Source organism: Nesoenas mayeri (genome assembly GCF_963082525.1).
Source record: "Nesoenas mayeri genome assembly, chromosome: 4".
NCBI lineage: Eukaryota > Metazoa > Chordata > Aves > Columbiformes > Columbidae > Nesoenas > Nesoenas mayeri.
Genome location: NC_137540.1, coordinates 30,962,384 through 30,980,520, shown reverse-complemented (window position 1 = coordinate 30,980,520; position 18,137 = coordinate 30,962,384). Strand labels below are relative to the sequence as shown.

General features: G+C 39.1%; 1 protein-coding gene across 1 annotated transcript in view; it reads left to right on the top strand.

Annotated features, from left to right (window-relative positions):
* Positions 1 to 18,137, top strand: part of SH3D19 (SH3 domain containing 19) — a gene marked incomplete at both ends in the record, with an annotated part of 79,742 nt that overhangs the window by 31,667 nt on the left and 29,938 nt on the right. The window contains 5 exons of the mRNA XM_080343806.1: positions 7,573 to 7,613; positions 14,642 to 14,684; positions 15,873 to 16,020; positions 16,246 to 16,447; positions 17,049 to 18,038. Of these exons, the coding sequence (XP_080199932.1) occupies positions 7,573 to 7,613; positions 14,642 to 14,684; positions 15,873 to 16,020; positions 16,246 to 16,447; positions 17,049 to 18,038 (1,424 nt within the window). The remainder of the gene's footprint in view (positions 1 to 7,572; positions 7,614 to 14,641; positions 14,685 to 15,872; positions 16,021 to 16,245; positions 16,448 to 17,048; positions 18,039 to 18,137) is intronic.

Sequence of the window (18,137 nt, the reverse complement as noted above, 5' to 3'; positions counted from 1 at the left end):
CTAGGCAAGATAAGAAACGCCTACACCTTCTTCCCTCGGCTTAATTACTACTTTGAAGTCTGTATGCTTGCAGGCACTCGAGCATTCCCCTCGGGATTCCTCACCTCCAGCTCTTGCATCCTCTGGGTCCTGCTGAGTTCTCGCCTTTGCAGTCAACACACTTTTTAGTTCCTGCTTGCTCCTCTCTGGAGCCACGCTCTGTTGTGTTTCTATCCCTAAGCTTCTCAGCCTCTGTGTTTTCAAAAGGCCTGTTGAAATGCACCCATCTTTTCATTACCTTGTGTGATTTCCATCCCCCATTCTTTTCTTTTTGCTGATCTGTAGGTAACTGGTTTAGTAGGGATTTAAGATACTGTTGTAAAGCAAAGTTTTATCTGTTTTGTTAGTAATGATTATTAATGCTTGTAGTCATATGAGGACATTCACATACCACTTTCCCCTTTAAAGATAATCTTAATGCTATACTTACATGTTCTATGAAGCACACAGGCTACTTGAAAAAAATCTAATATCTATACTTTGTAATAGTTAGAACCCTGTAAAGATACCTTGAATCTTATGGATCCAGGCCTACAGGTTTTCTTTATACCTTTGTCCTGCTCATCCTTCATGATTAAACCAGATTTTATTCATCTGTGATGTCAATTACAAAGTATCTAGAGCTCATTCAGACACCAGATTGTATTTCATGTACAGAGATGTATGAAGCAAGCAGAATGTCCTGTCAATGGCTAGAGAGGGCTTTGATTTACTGACCAAAATGCTACTGCAAATAATTGAACCAAAGAATCAGCCTGACCTCGGCTGTTTTGTATTGTTTCACTGTAGAAGTAGGGCACTGCCATCTTTCCCCGTTTTCAAATGGAGCAACTATGTAGACTTTAATAGTAAAGAATTTCCATCAGAAAAAGCTGCAGTTTACAGCTATGTTGTTTTATCTGAAAGAGCTGGTTCTTCCTTTTGTTTTTTTTAACCCTTACTTTTCTGCCTGAATATATTGCTGGCTGGGCCCAAATATTCTGTCACTTGTCACTATGACAGTTCAGTGATACTTGTATGTACATTTACAGTGCTACATTGCTATTATGCTATTATTAAAATTATAGGTGCTTTCTATTGCTAGAAATATTTACTAGTATGGTTAAATTGTCATTAAAGCATAAATACTGTTTATTAATTTTAATCAAAACATACTAGCAGGCTTATTACAATGAGTAAAAAATATGTCGATAGGTGGCATAGAGGAGAATCTTTTTAGCTGTTACAGGAAGGCCAAACTCTTCAATGCGCAGAGCCCTCTGTTCTTGAAACATACATTTCATTGGGAGCTGAAGTCAGTCAACATACAAAGAAGACTGAGAATAACTTGAATCATGCTCCGAGAGTTTGCCTTTCTGGAATGAGTGTGTTCATACAGTCATCTTCAGGGGCAAGGTGCAATTGAGTTCCGGTTTTTGTCTGAAACAAAATGCTGGGGGAAATCTACCTAGCATGTCTGTAGCTCTGGATCAGGAAAGAGTTAATTCAGGAGACACAAGCTGAGTGACTCCAATTCACAAAAAAAATTGGGAGGTGTATTGTCTGCAAGATCTAACCTGGACATTATTAAGTGTGGAAGCTGTTGCAGCCTCATGACCTCTATTTTGCTGTGAGAATCAGAGTGTGAAATGTTGTCATCTGCTGCCATGATCTGCTTTGACTTCCTGACTGTGTTCTGCCTTAAAATTGATGGTTTGGTTGCTAAAATATGATGCCCAAGTGTGACAGTGACAAGCACATTAATATGTAATAAGTGGTTGAAGAAACAGCTAGAGAGCAATTCCTGGAAGGATTTCCTTATGCTGATCAATGTGAGCTGTTTTAATTAGCTGAACAGCTGGATTTTAGCTGCTTTTTAACTACATCCTCGCTTGTCCAGACAGTGGGAAGTCACAGCCGTATACATTAAGTGATACAGAAGTAGGCCTCCCCAGCATAGTCACGAGGATTGAATTGTCACTAGACTTAATTACTGGTTCAGGATTTCTTGCTTTTGGGGCAGGACCCAAAAGAGAAGTAAAGTTGTCCCACGGTGAGTTTGATTTCCTAGTTGACTCGATGGCGAAACTGCACCTGAAGCCCGTGTGTCATGTAATCCATTGGAGAACTGGGAGTCCTCTGCAGTTGAGGCATGGAAGAGGCTGATCACTGTGGTTTAATACATTTTTCAGTGTAGATTCCCTTAATCCACAAGTTGACTACAGTTCTGTCTATGGCATCAATGTCATGACAATGTGATAGCTGATTCTTCTGTCCTAACTTTGGGAGCTTTTTGGTCAAACTGCCTTTGGTCTCCTATCAGGGTGGTGGTAAATCTGATCTTTTACACCACCCATAATTTAACTATAAAATTACTAAGATCTTTCTGTGATTCAGTCTGCAATGAAATAATTTAGGTGGCATTTCAAACACCTCGCCTTTGGAATAATGTATTCTAAATAATATTAGAGGGGTTTTCTAATAATTTTACATTGTAGTACACAGGCTGTTATAAAGATGGCATGATTTCTAAAGTAACTGACAGGAATATGTGATGCTTTATGTTAAACTAGTGTTTTGCCTCACAGTAATTTCAACCTCAGCTGTTTAAACATTTTTGGCTCACATTCCAAGAAGTCACAAGGCATTAAAAATAGCAACATTTTAACTTTTTTTTTTTAAAAATATATGTCTGTGTGTAAGACAGGCTCAATAACCATCACAGTTAAAAATATATCAAAAGGCTTTTTACACTGGTGTGTGAACATAAGGAGTGATACCTTACAGAAAGCATTGTATAACATGATGTGAAGGATAAATTTTGAGATTTTGCAGCAGATGCTGTGGTATATTTGTTGTTTAGAACAAGTGATCATTCTTCTTAATTACTTTTCTTTTCCCACCAGACTTTTTGTGTGTGTCTAGAGTGATGTATGAAAGAAGCGCAATCAGTTTTCATGTAGAATATTCATTGTTGTGTGAGTTTAGATAAAGAAACCAAAGGTTCCAGTCCTGATAAAGGAAGCAAGGTCTTGTGGAGGATTGCTCGACTCCTGCTGAGAATACCATGCAAGCCAACAGGAGACTGGTGGAAGTCACAGAAAATCACAGAATAGTTGGGGTTGGAAGGGACCTCTGGAGATCATCTAGTCCAACCCACCTGCTGAAGCAGGTTCACCTAGAGTAGATTACACAGGATCGCATCCAGGTGGGTTTTGAACATCTCCAGAGAAGACGACTCCACAACCTCGCTGGGCAGCTGTTCCAGTGCTCTGGCACCCTCAAAGGAAAGGAAAGTGAAGTGAATGAAGAAGAGATGTTGAGACGGTATGGTAGCTTGAGATATCTTTTGTATCTCAAGCAATACCACAACCCATAGGGCAGAAGACTGTAGATAGCCTGGGGAGACCCTCCCTAAATGGCTGCGGATATGCTCATGGGCAGGAGGGGACAGTCCCAAGCCAGTACTCTCTGTTCCTTCCAGAGGCAGGTAAAACCCAGTGCTCCTCTGCCAGTTTGCACTCAGGAGCAGATCTGGCTCACCATCTGGTGGGAAACATGTCCATGACGTGCCCTTGGCTGGGCTGGAGCCACTGCTGCTGCTGAAACAGCCAAAAGATGTGGGTGAAAAGGTAGCTCAGAACCTCCTGGCCTCTTTGCTTGGATAACATGTGACTTAAATGCTGTCCTGCTCTGGGCATGCATAAAGCCCTGCCAGTTCATTTTGAAAAGCCTATGTGATTAGAGCTTTATTCCACTTGAACCACACCCCCTCCCTGCTGCTGTGCAGGGGCTCTTCAGGTGAGTGATACTCACATGGTCGCTGTGTTGGGTCAGGAGTCACCCCACAGGAGTGAGCCTGTGAGTAATACTGTAGCTACACTGAAGTTGCATTTGAAGAGAGGCACTGCTCAGTGCAAGTAAAAGTGTCAGAGAAGAGCTCCTAATGAGGGAGAGACCATGGCTATACACAGAAAGTGCACTTACTCTGCTAAAGAGTTCACAGCTCTCTGCCCAGTCTAGTTTTTGACAATTTTTTTTCCCCAATACACAGAGCTAAAACATGCTTTTGAAGCATTTTCTTCAAGTGTTTATATTTAGAAAACCCATCCTTGACACCCAGAATAAAGCCTTCCAGGAAGAGTGAGTAGGTGTTTTAACATCTTCAAACACATCACTCTGGGTTCTTTATCTGTCAGAAATGGTGACCCATGGGACCCTTTTCATATTACTGCTGACTTAAAGTACCCAACTGCTTTCAGCTTAGCAGTTACAGCAGCTTACAGATCCCCTCTGAACCTGTTTGGTTGGGGTGGGTTAGTTCCTCCTTTTGAGGAGCTGACAGGGGAAGCTCAACAAAGCTGCTGCCTTAGCTGGAAATGGAACAAAGTTTGTGCTTTAAATTAACAGTGAGCAAGATCTAGGATAAACCTGTGGATGTTAGAGGAGTTACTCCAGTTGTCCACTCCTGCATGATAAATTGTGGGGCGGTTCATAGAAGTTGCATCTTTACTTGTTCCATATTAGGTGTGGCTGGGCTGCTGTTGGTCTTTAATGTTCTGAAACTTCCTGCTGGTTGATGTGTTTTCTTCTGGCAATATGAGTTTGGGCTTTGGTTATGTATGTTGCAGGGTGACACAGGAGCTGCTGTCCCCCACCCCCAGGGGCTGGTTATTGTCACATTGTCCCTTCAGGTGTTCTGGTGTAACTTTTGGGGGAGTCGCACTAGAACCAGGATCAGAGATCCCACATGGATTAAACTTCTTCCCTTTGTTTTTTTCTTGACATGTGTTTTTGGAGATTTTGTGTGCGCTCTGGTTCACTTCTGTGCCTTATGGACAGGAGGAAGAGGTAGAAAAAAGGCAGGGACTCCATACAATAGAGTAATTGCTGCAGCTCCTACCTCATCAAATAGGAGAATTAAATTCAGTTTCATGATGGTAATTATTTGCATGATTTGAGAGAAAATGTGTTATTAACTGTGGAGCAGAGGACGGTATTAGTAACGTTATCTCCTCTCTGCAAGACAGGACTAGAGACCAGAAATTGTTGCCTGTGGAACAGGTGTTGGCTCAGCATAAGGTGTGGGCAAAATTGCAGTTTGCCCCAAGAACACCATCTTACTCAAATTACTGGGGTTTAGTGTGTAACAGTTATGGAATTTAGAGTTCCTTTACAGGCCCTCATGGCAAAACCAAAACCAAACAAAATCTACATACATTCCCATTTCCATGTTTTTACAGGGCTTAAATTGTTATAAGCTATACGCGAATCAAGCTCACCTGAGGGTAGAAAATGTAGTGCTTTGCCAAAAGAATGTTGATGGGTGACCTGTTAATGGAAAGTGGAAAAAAACCCTATCCGCTAACAGTTTGCTTTGCCTGTGACCTCATAAATTTTCTAATGAAACTGTGTTATCCTCGGTTCGAAATCACATGGATAGTTGCATACTTGCAGAACTGCCTTGCTCTGGGTATATCCATACTTCACTAGGTTGGTTTCATGAAATGTTTCATTTCTTTGGTCTTTGCACTTTGATTTTGAAGTCTTTTCTGTACCCTTTTGATCCTCATATTGCCTGGAAAACTTGAACTTTTGTCTACATGGTGACTCCTACAGTTGCTCCTGCTCCTATCTGAAAGGGCTCATCAGATTCTGAGGCAAATTGCAATGGGTCAAAATGCTCTGGCCAGTAGAAGAACTTAACTTGTTCCTTCTGGTTCTTACTGATATTTGAGCATGCATACTTTATAGATTTCCTAATTTCCTGATAAAAACTTAAGTAAATCTTGAATTCTGAGTATAGAAAGGTTTTGCTACTCCAAAAGATTTCAAATTCATGTTACCAGACTTCAGTCTCCTTCCTGTCTGATACTAAATATGATTGAAGTAAAACCCTAAAGATTGTAGTTATTCACAGCAATGAAAGCAGAAGAATAAAGCTTTGAAAATGAACATCTAAAAGACAGAGACTTGAGTTACCAGGAATTAAAAAAAAGGAGTCCGGGGTACATCTGTGAGGAACATAAAGATAAGGCAGTATTATGATGAGGCATTTAGAAGGAAAATCAGAATCCTTTTCTGCCGAGAATGTACAGTGAAGTATGACTGATGGAGATGTTTTCTAAGGCAGCTTTGCTTGCTGTGTGGATAGAGGCCAAGCCACATTTGAACTGTTTCTGAAGCCAGACAAATAGGCATTGTTTACCCCAGACTAGCCAAACCAATTCAGAGAACAGTTCAGTCAGAGCAACATTCACTGCTAGTCTTAATTAGCTTTCAGAATGACTGTAGAGGGAGGACATTCTTCATCCATGTCCTTTTTGACTGTCTCTTTCTCCTGTCCTCCAAATCCCCCTGTTCTTCATCCCGCTGGAGCAACTGCAACCATCAGCAATCGCAGCACTAGTACACGCGGAGCTAACCGAGCCCTGGCAGGGCTGGTGTCCTGCACGCCTGCTGTTAAAGCACTCATGCTCTCCCTGTACTAACAGTCCTCTGTTGTACCCCTCGTGAAGGCTGTGGCAGAAGGTTTCTGGAAACGACTCAATTAGTACACCTTTCTGTTGTAATTAAGGTATAATGTTAATTTGAACAAGATATAGTCTATTTACTTTCAGCCTTTAAAAAAACCTGTTCAGCATGTCCAGAGGCTTCTCACTAACCAGTATTCTTTAGCTGTTGTTTTTAGGTTTGGTTTGTTTTGGTTTTTTTTTTAAAAAAGGAGCAAAAAAGTCCTTTTCTGAAGTAGTTGTGTGTTGTTTTGGTTTGATTTTTTTTCTTTAATCTTCTCTGTAACTTTGCAGAAGTGAACAGGTTATTAATACCATGTTCTTCAAATTAGCAACACTTTCTGTAAATGATAATCCCAAGTTAGTTTTGATTTTTACCTGCAAAAATATTAAGGACTGCTGTATCTGTTAAATAAAACCTTCAGAAAAAACGTATCAGAAACATTAGTCTTACCAAGAAAACAGATGAGTTGGCACAAGGAAACATTTTTCTGTCCTTGTGTATCGACAGTTTTTTGGTCATGTTGCCTTCCTGTCTAACCCCACCCACAAAGTTATTACTGAGAATGCAATCTCTACTGAAAATGAAAATAAGTTGTTAAGTGATTGTTAAAAATATTTAGCAAAGGGATTGTAGGTTTTTACTTGTCTGTGTAAGTTTTCTTTATTTGTAAGAACGTTAAGTCATTAAATACTTATAATCTGAGAATATGCAAACCCACATGGGCTCTTCTCCAAGTTTTCCTGTCAAATGAGGCAGAATGTGAACTTCAACACAGAATCGAGAGGAAAAATGGTTCTAAAAATTGGCTTTCCATCTTCGGAGAGTCTTGCAGCTAAGCGGTAACCTGGTTTTCATTAGAAGAGGTTGGGTATGGTTGTATACTCCAGGAGATTTGGACAAGTTTCTGTAAGATAATAACCTAGGGGGAAAAAGCACTTGGCAAAGCCTTTACAATATATGGGGAATAGCTGCATTATTTACTTTGTTGTTTTCACTTTAAGGCATTAACCACATTGTAATTTTTTTTTCTTCATTAAGCCAAGGACCCTTGTCATCCATAAGAGCAGCAATCAAGAGATGTAAGTCTACTCCTATTTTTTGAGAATCATAATATTTCAAGATTGTATTTAGTAACTGGTTAATTTTATTTGTGAAAATGAAGTAGCTAGCAGGCTTTGGGACTGTAATTTCTTTTTCACTTTCAATTTTTGCTATTAGACTATCTTTTTGCTTTGCTGATGGGTTGTTCCTTCTTGCCAGTTACTAACGTTTTCTTATTTTTGCATTAATACGGTTGTGCACAGATGTGATCCATCTCTGAAGAACCTGGGTTGCATGTGCTCAATTTTTACTTCGCTTCACAAAGCAGAAGATTGTTCTGTTTTAATAGAAAGCTGCAGCAACTGCTCATTGGCTATACTGGGGACATGATTAGACTCATGCAAAAGGCTCATTTTGGAAAAGAAAAAATTGTTTTTAAATCCTGAATGAAAGTTTAAACTCCTCTTTCCTGATTTCCTCATTTAACTCATTTTTTCCCTTTCCCTGTTCATGATATTTCCAGGCAGAGAATTTTTTTAGCTGCATCTTCCAAAGTATTTTATGCTGATTCTTTCTTCCTCTTTTCATTTCTGTTTCCTTTCTGTCCATGATTTCAATTCCCTATTAATGAAACAACCCTCAGGATATTGCTATGAGGGGGAAGAATTTATGTATGTACTACTGATTTGTTTCTCCTGGACCTATTTGTCAGGGGCTCATTAGTATGGATTAAGTTGGAGGTAGTCAAAGGGGATAATGAAAGCTTTATTCAGAGCAAGTCTACTTGATGCTGTAGTTAAAATGCAGCACTTTATCTGTGCTGTTGCTGCCATAGATAGAAAACTGGAAAGCAGAGAGCACCAGATCAGAGGGCCTTTTGTGGTGGAGTCAGAAATTGATTCAGACTGCATAAGCCCCAGTATCTCATCTAACTGAGAAACTCTCTAAAAGATCATTAAGCAATTGATATCTATGTTTTTGAAAACATAGTAGCAAGTGATACTTCGTTTTGAGGCACAATCAAGTAAAATAAAAAAATCTAGTCAATTAAAACTGGCTCATATGTTATAACATTATACTTAATATTAATATGTAAATAACTATGATGAAATATAAGTACCGTGTGAATTATTCAGATGATAAGCTAGGAAAACATCTCCATGCACATATCAAGGCATTTTATATGAATCCATAGTTCTTTGTATAACAGTAACCATATCTGTGGATGGACATAAATTAAAAATGGACCCTGAATAATTCATAACTCATTTTGTCATTAATCTGGAAGAATTATGGTATTCTGTGGAAAAGTGTGTTTCCCTATCAGAGTTAGAAATCTCTCTTTCTTTCTTAATCACAGCTTCTGTGGGCTATTTATCTCTAATTTTCAAGAAACATGATAGGTACGTGCAGGGTTTCAACTTTCCAACCTGCGGACAATGCTTTACATGTCTTTGTATCGGTAATTCTCTCCCTGTCTTGTGGCCAAAGAGGAAGAGGATTTATTTTCCTTTCAGCCACCCTTACTATGGCTTTAGATAGAAACCTGGTGGCATTTTTTTTCAGTTGTTTGACAGCTCAGTAGAATTTAGAAAAGTAAGCCCAAAGTACTTGAAGAAAGCAAGCATGTGAACATGAGGTATGCTCAGAAGTAATTTTTTTCATCTCAACTCTTCAAAAGTTACCCCTGGATTTTTAATGATGGTTTCAGGCCAAGACACACCACTAAACTCAGCTCCCACTGAAATCAGTGAAACTATTTCCATTGATGCCAGAGATGACAACATGCACAAGAATGCTAGAAAAAAGTAAAAAGAGGCAAGTCCAGTGCTGCAGTAGTGAGACAAATGGGAACGTTTTTTTTTTTGCCACTCTTCCAGAATAAGGTAGAGTTAAGGAGCAGGGCTACTGAAGCAGGTCTGCTGCCCTAGAATTCTGGAAGAACCTGCAAACTTGTACCATTCTCATTCTGCCCTAAGCAAATATGTGTCTGAATGAAGGATGCATAACAGCTTGTATGCATTCTGAGGCTGTGGCTTCCCATTTGGCAGTTCTGCAGCCATTTTTGGCTGTGGGTTTTGTTTGTTTTTCTTTTTTGTTTTGTTTGGCTTGGGGGCTTCCTAGGTTCTTTTGGCTCTCACTTCTTCCCAACTAGATCAATTCCATGACCTCATTCTCTCTCCATCTGGACAAACATTTGGGCTGGCAGAATGCAGGGAACAGTGCAGAGGTAGAATACAGAGCCCAAGAAAAGGTGTGGGAAGGAGTTAAGTGCCTTCATAAATCATTGTTGTCAAATTTGAGTGAAACTGCAGGCTTGCTCTAAGGCAGATTAGGCAGATTTTTTTCAGCAGCAATGCCAGCCTCTGTGGTGCCAAGCAGTTTGGTCAGCTCTGAAGAGGGTATTTGATCTCACTGGGGGTAGGAAGAGGAATCCTGTCACCGCCCCCCCACTAGTTATTTTTTATTAGTTCCCTCACTGAAGTTGTGAAAAGAAGAACTGGAGCTGGAAAGCAGAGGCAGGAGACAGAGACTGCTATTGACAGTGGAGCATTCCTGCTGGTGGTCTGAGCTCAAGATGAGCAGATTCAGGGGCATCACTATCTCTTTTAGCTACATTCAAGCATTAAGTTAGCCCAGCTCTGATGTCAGACAGCTTAGCGTTTCCCTGAGGTGCCTGGAAACAGAACTAGAAGGAGCAAGACCTCCCCCTGGTGCCAAGAAATAGTGCAGGAGAAAAGCTTCAACTCTTCTGCTTCAGAGATGCATGAAAATTTCTGATTAGCTTGAAACTCCGCTTCTACAGAAATAGTCTAATCAGATCCTGGGTGAAATCAGATTTTTTTTCTCTGGTTTTGGCTTGAGAATTATCGGATCATTTTAGTGTTCCCTAAAGAAGGACTTCACAGCCATACCTTTGGTATTGCAAAGACAGCAAAGCGTGGCCCTTGCATGGGGTCATTCTGTCAGCTCCTCTGGTGTATTACTTTGTGGGTAAGGGAGGGAGTGTTTGCCCACTCTTGAGGCTCTCTTTGAGATGCTAAAATGAATAACCTTTATTCCTAGGCAGCTATGCAGTGAGAAGAATAACTTCTCAGTCTAACTGTCTATATATTTAATAGGATTGATGGATAGAAATGTCTAGCCTGGTGTTGGAAAAGCATTGAAAGAGGCTATGTTTTTAAGTTTTAGTACATGTTCTTGTTGTAGAAAGTAATATTATTATTTTAAAATCTATTAATAATAGTTAATGTGAATTAAGTGAAGTAGTTAATTGTCAGGATCATGTTTATTCACAGCTACTGGAAAGAACAATATATAAAAATAATCAGAAAATTTTCGAGCTTCATTTCCCATAAGGCTTGGGCTATTTGAGGCTATGGTTCCAATCTTTAATTCAAAATTAAACTTGCTTTTAAAACACTGCAATGACAAAACTGTTCAGTATTTCATACAGATTTGCTAATGGAAACATACAAATGTTATTATGCAGTGTCTGTTGTGGAAGTGCTCAGTGCTCACAGCAGGATGGTATCTCTGAGCAAATCCCTGAATTGACTTCACAGTTGCCTCTATATCACCTTAAAAGATTGCCCGAAAGCCTGTAAATTCTAGCCAAGCTCTCTTCCAAAAAAGCTCAAAAGTGCATGTCAGACTTGTGTTGCCATCAGCTTGTCTGTAGCATTGCAATACATGGGTTTGTGTTATAATGCTGGTTATACTTCTACACGCATCTTGGTATGAGACCAAGCTTAAAATGCTCCCTGCCCCATAATCTGTATTTGTTTCAAATACAAATGACATATTCAGTGCTCTTGAACAGTAGGACCCAGAGAAGAAACAGAAGAGGAAAACCATTCTAAACAGAAGTATACAGCATAAACTAAGTACCCTTTACCACTACACATTCAAAAATAATTGGATAAAGCCTCCTAAATAGTGCTTGTGAGAAATATGTACAAAAAATAAATCCATAAGTCACTGATCTGTCCTCTATTTACAGTATTACCATTAATCCTTTACTTGCTTAAATTTTACAATACTAGGTTAAACACATTCAGATGCCTCATTGACACTAACAGAAATAAACAGTGACAATGTTATGGGTTGGTTTGACATTTTTTCTTTCCCCTGAGACCAATGAAGTTGTAAAATGAAAAGGTGTGGATTTTATGCACTGGGTTATTCCTCTCCCAGCCCTGCTTTAACTGCTTTGCTTACCTTTTATGTAAATACCACTAAGCATGTGCTCCTGGAAATGTCAAGAATTCTCACCCTGAGCATTTCTTAGGGTGGAAGTTGAGGAGCCGACTATCTTCAGTTGTCAGTAGGTAAAGCAGTGCTGAAATACATTTCCATTGCCTCCCCGATGGAAAAAAGTTTTATGAGATCTTAAAGCTGTCATAATTTAAAATCTAGGGGAAAAATTAATAGCATGCTTCTTCAAGGCAATGCACAAAGGGAATGAAGAATAGACTTACAGGTACAAAAGACCACAAGGCCAGAAGAATGGCTGCAGGTTTTTTTCTTTTGTTTTTAAACCAAGTGTGTGCTATATTTTAAAAATTCATGTCTCCTCTCATACACTTTTAAATTAATATTAATTTATTTGAAATGGTAAAGGAATAAAAGCTGTGCAAGTCTGGAGGCAAGGATTACTTAGAAAGTTTGTATTTCCTTTTCCCCAGCATTTGCAGAACTCCAAGGAATATGTGGGAGCAGAAAATGCAGTAGCTTTCACCTCTGCCCCTACTGTGGATTTAAGAGCTTCCAAAAAAAAACCTGTGGTTGTAACAAAAATATGCCAGCAAAAAGAGGGAGGGGAGCGGTGGATGGAATGAGGGAAGAACTTTGTCAAGGTCCTTAAAAAAAATCAATGTTTATAATAAATGTTTATGTACATGGAAGTAGCTTGATTTCATAAATGCCTGGGAGTTTGTTTGTTTGTTTGTTTTCCAGACAGAATGAGCACATTCTGAAAACATATATGATGGCTTAGATATTAGCCCTTTTGCAGAGACTTATTTGTATCTACTAGTAAAGTTATTTTTAAATGCGTTGTTTTCAAGTGAATTTCCTTGTTTACTTGAAATTTGGAGTTTGATGGATTATGTAGATGCCTCACTGGAGGTTTTTTGCCTACATTAATAAAGGATTTTTGTAGGTTTTTCTTATTTGTTTTAATAACTTTAATGAATAGAAGTACATTTAGAGTCTCATAGGAGAAAGCAGCATGCAGAATTGTCTAGAAATGAATAAAGAAAGAAAGAAATTGACAGGTTTATAGTTCAGTTTTACATATCTCATTAATTAGCTTTTATTTCTAATGTCCTTATCATTGTAATTTGGCTATACCCCAAGCAATTGTTTTGCATACATTTACCAAATGAACACTTTCTTCCATCCTCTTTGCAAAAGTAATCTTGGACTTGGTTGGTTTGGGTCAGTTTGTCTTTTTATCTTTAAAGTGTGTGTTGGGTCAATGCTGTGTTAAGGTCTCTGAAGAAGAAAGTGAAGATGAGGTGTAGGGGGTTTTTGTTTACTTATTTTTGCCAAACAACTTTTACAGAACTGGGGTAGGAGATGCGCGGTCACGCCTGACACTTTGCAGTGTTCCTCTTATACCGGGACCAACCTGTGTGTCCCCTACCTACCTCTTTGGTAGTGTAACCCATTATTTTTGGAAGGGAAAAAGTGCAGACCAAATAAACTGTGATTTTAAACTATGTAAAGCATTCAAAGAGATCTGACTTCCATCTCCTCATTCCTACAGTGGCTCTTTGTTGAGCAATGCAGTAGACGTTTCCATATTCGGTTATATTCTTCATGGTTAATTTATTGCAGGGGAAAATTGTAAACAGCCATTGTTAAAACAGGCATGAGACTGGAAATAAAATCTGCTTTTATTTTAGTTTTTTAAGACACTATATTGTGAATAAATGTTACAGTTGCCCTCTTACAACACTGGCACATGTGCTGTTCTTGCGTGACTAACCCATTTGATCATGGTTTCTGGCCCTCTGAAGCCTTGATTTGTTCTTCCACACCTCCTCTTCCTCTTCTGTAACCCCTTCTTTTTTTCCTCTAGCACTCATGAATAGTGCACATCAAAAATGCCCTCTGGAAGAGGTACGTCCCACACAACACTATGCAACTCTTGAATCAAGAATGCTTTGCTGATTTCAGCTAATGGTTCTGTAATGGCACAGGAACAGCATAATTGTCGGCTTTTGCACAATAAGACTCAGCCGCTTCCTAAATTGCACTTGCTGTGCAAAAATTTGTCCCTTGGATAATTTCCCTTTCTCTCTAAAGAAATCAAAATGAAAATATAATGTGGCCATTGAAAAAATTATTTGAACACAAATATGGCAAAAATAGAAAAATTAAGAGGTCAGGATTCGCTTATTTTATGTAACTTAAAACACATGGTTTAAAAAAAAAAAAAAAGAGAAATGTTGCTGGCTTTTAATCCACAAGTGATTAAACTTAGGAAATTTCTAGCTGGGAACATTTAGTTTTTTCTTTTTTACATAAAGGAGGGTGAAATAGCGTCTTAGATTTTGTGCCTTAGTGCTTTTCACTCCTCTAAAACAAACAGAAAGAGACATTAAAAAAAGATTAAAGAACACATCTCAGAAATGAGCCATTAAAAGCAAAGCCAGCTGTGTTTAACACTTCTTTTTATTTTACTTGTGGATTGTTTTAACTAGAGAAAAAGGAAAAGGAGTTTCAGCTGTAGGGTCACCACAATGCAGAATGCAGGATATGTGGTAAAGAAGAAAGTGAACAGGACCATCTCTCTTGGTGGTAACTTGGACATAGAGTAAATCAAACTGATTAAGAAGCTGCACCCTAAACCTTTAAAAAACTTATCCTCATATTTAATACAAATAATTTCTCTTTAAACTTGGCCACTCTTAAAATCTAGAATTTATGTTCAGATTCTGTATGTTCTCCATTTCACAGATAGTAGATTGGTAAGGGCTATGCTATTATCCTCGTCTTATTGCTGTGACAGTATATTTTAACCTCTTCAAAACTTTTGTTTCTTATCTCTAAACAGCTTCTCGGACCTCTAGTCATACTGAACAGCAGAGGGATAGAAGGTATGATGCTGCTATTTGTATTGCAATGTTACTGTAAGACTTGTTGGATTGTGTCACAGTGTTACTTTATATGGTTTTCTCCTCTAATTTCTTTTTCTCCCCTTCTCTCTATCCTTAGTGTGTTTAAAATTAAATTAGACTTGGAATAAAATAAAAATACTGTGATTCTTAAGCACAGGAAAGGTTAAGAACTTGAGAAGTTTTCTCATCAACTTCTGTATGTGTCCTCAAACCTCTGCAAAACTGTTTTACTTTCCCGACATCTATTTACAGGATCACTTCACAATGGAAATCAGCACATTTTCAGGCCTCCTTCCAGTTTCTCAAAGGATATTGAGAAAGGAAGTCACCAACCTTTATAGCTGGTGAACTGAGTGTGCCATTATTTCAGGTGTGAAGGATGGTAGCCCTCTTGTAATTCTTTTTACAGTAGTTTCAGAAGTTACATTTCTGCGCTTTTTTTTTTTTTTTTCTGTCAGGAGACAGAGGCTTTTGAAGCAGATACTTTATCTACACACAAACTTCACTTCTCAAAGTGTGTTTTGTATGAGAATCTAGATGGATCAGTGGTACTCTGGGGGCCATGGCATGGGAATGTGGGCCATCACTGCAGCTGATGCTCTAAAGCAGCGGTTACCGTGATAAAACAGGGGTAGTACCTACAGGTCCATAACCCTCGCACAAGTCCCTGTTGTACTAGGTGTACAAAGGCCTGCTGAGGTTTGCTCTGCCCCACTTGAGCGTGGTGGGAGGTTTCCCTGGAGGTCTGATTGACAAGCTTTTAGGTAGCCAGTCAGAAGCAGTTTTAACTAACCCACTGTTTTCACATTGCAGCAGGCTGAGGGCAGACACATGGTAAGGTCTCATTATCCCCTGAAGACTAAGACTTCTTCCATCTAATTGAGTTACACTTGTGTTTAAGTACTTTAAGCATGTAAATTATTTCACTGAAACCAATAAACCTACTTTTTGGTTTAGGCATTTAATTAGGTGCTTTGAATGGAAGCCTAATTGCTTGTTAGAAAGGTCAGGTAAGTTACATTGAAATAATAGAAAAACATATTTGGTTAAATCAAAAAGACTTGAGCTGTTTTGATTTCCCATGCTGAGAAAATCTTTGTCTTTTATACTTAAAAGAACTATTTTAAAATGTTTTAGGTAATTATTCCCCTTTGCCTTCATTTCCAGGCGTCCTGAAATTACAATAGTTGCTGCTGAACCCCTCCGGCAATCCTCCTGGTTTCCAGGTGCAGGCCCTGTCACTCCTCAGGGATTAGGATTCCCTTCTGCTTCGTCTCATGCTCAGTGGAGGAGAAATGAGCATATTCCAGCTGAGGTGAGTGTGAATTTACATGAGATGGCTTTGATTTACAAAGGTAAAAAGCACGTTAAGTTAGAAAGAACAGAGTTTTTGCTTGCTTAGTTTTTCATCATACTGAATAAAAGACTATGATAGTGTTCTTTTCCTCTGCATATGTTATTTTAGTATTTTAAAATTTATGTGCTGCTTTAAAAAAATCACATCTGAATGTATATTAATATTTATCTGTCTGTTTTGTAGCTTCCACCATCATATGAGCAGGTGATAAGAGAAATCAATCAAGTGCAAGTCAATACGACAAATAACAATAATGCTGCTGCTCCTAGACATACCACTACTTCTGCAACACAAACTGACTTCCCGGAGGAACTAATCAGCCATTTGCCAGGAAGTAATGTAAAAAACAGTGTGCCTACACACTGGGAATCTGCAGGCTATCCAGGTGAGGCTGTTTTGGATTTCTCACTGATGAAAATATTACTCTGTCTCCTGAAGATGTTCTTTCATATTAATCTGTGCAGCATTTAATATGAATAACAGTTAAATTTCTGTGAATTATTAGTGCTGTAAATTCCTGTAAAAATCCTCTTTTCTGAAGAACTACTATTGCATTCATGGTCAGACTATAATTAAAACTTGAAAATTTTGCTCTATTCAGCCATAGTGGCAATTACTTTGGCACCAGAGGAGCTCAGATGTCCAATCAGAATAGCAGCAGTGTTCCATGTTCAGACTGAAAAGTGTGCAAACCAAACTGGAGAAGTTACTATGCTGTTCTTTGGTGCACACCCCTCCGGCTGCAAGCTAACAAGTGGATTTGAACTCACAACATGTAGATAACATGCGTTTCAGCAGTCTTCAGCTTCTTCTAGAGTTTATATATTTTTTCATTCATCTTTTTGGAAAGAGACTGGCAGTTTCATAAGCAGCAGTAAATTCTGAATGAAAACCATAATGTTTACCATCCTGATGGCTGACAAAAAAATAACATAAATAAAGCATTCTGAAATAGATAACTGAAACCTTTTATTTTCTGTTAGCAGGGAAGAGTCCTCTTAAACCTCCTAGGCCTTCGGCATCTCTCCTGAATAGGTCTCCTTCAGAAAATGAGAATCCCTTAATAGTCTTTGAAATTTCAGAAGGTCAGAGCTGCCAAGAAAATCCCAATGCTGTGATATGGCCTGTGCCAAAGCCAAGATCAAGAAGCAATCTCAGACCTGTGATCAAAAATACTGAAAGTAAGATAGACAATGGAGAAGTGACCCAGTCTTCCACAAAAAGGCAGCAACCTCCAGTTCAGCAGTCACCTCTCTCAGATGACAGCTTACTAGACAATCACTTGGCAATGGACAGCATGAGTACAGAAAAGAGCCAAAATAGTATTGTTTCAAGGATCAAAGTTTTTGAATCCCAAGGAAATAATGATACCTCAGGATTATCAAAAAAGCCAGAAATTACCCCCCGTTCATTCCCCCCAAGACCTGTTACTGCAAAGAAGCCAGTAGTTGCTCCAAAGCCAGGGGTAAGCAGAATTTCAGGAGACTGGGATGCATGGACAGAAAGCAAATCAACACTTTCCAAGGAATTGCAGCCTCAACCTGAAGTAGCTGGGAGCAGTGTTGTAACCAAACCTGAACTGCCAAAGAAGCCAAAACCAGGCCTTGTTAAAAGTAGTAGTAGTGACTTGCTTGACACAAGGAGTGGATCAGTTGCAGAGAGCGGCAATGGACAAAAGAAATTTCCTGTTCCTGCTCCAAGGCCTCTTGTTCCTAAAAAGTCACGTTACTCAGAAAATCCTGCCCTTTCTTTGGCCTCACTAAAACCGATTCCTGCTCCCCCACGGGCTTCTGTATCTGCCCAAGAAAAGGTTTTCAGGTCTCTGGGGGAATCATCACCTGCAGCCACCTGCTCAACACCTGCTTCGCTGAATAAACCAGATGTGGAAGGAGATCTGATCAGTTTTGATGATGATGTTTTGCCTCTAAGTCCAGCTTGTATAGTTAAAGATAGCATCAGTTCTGAAGCAGCAGCAGGTAAGGAGAAGTTTTTTTATACTGTCACTGTGGTTACTCTTTGCAGAATGTATCACAATTGTCTCTGGGGAACTTGAGACATCTTATGTCTCGCCACCT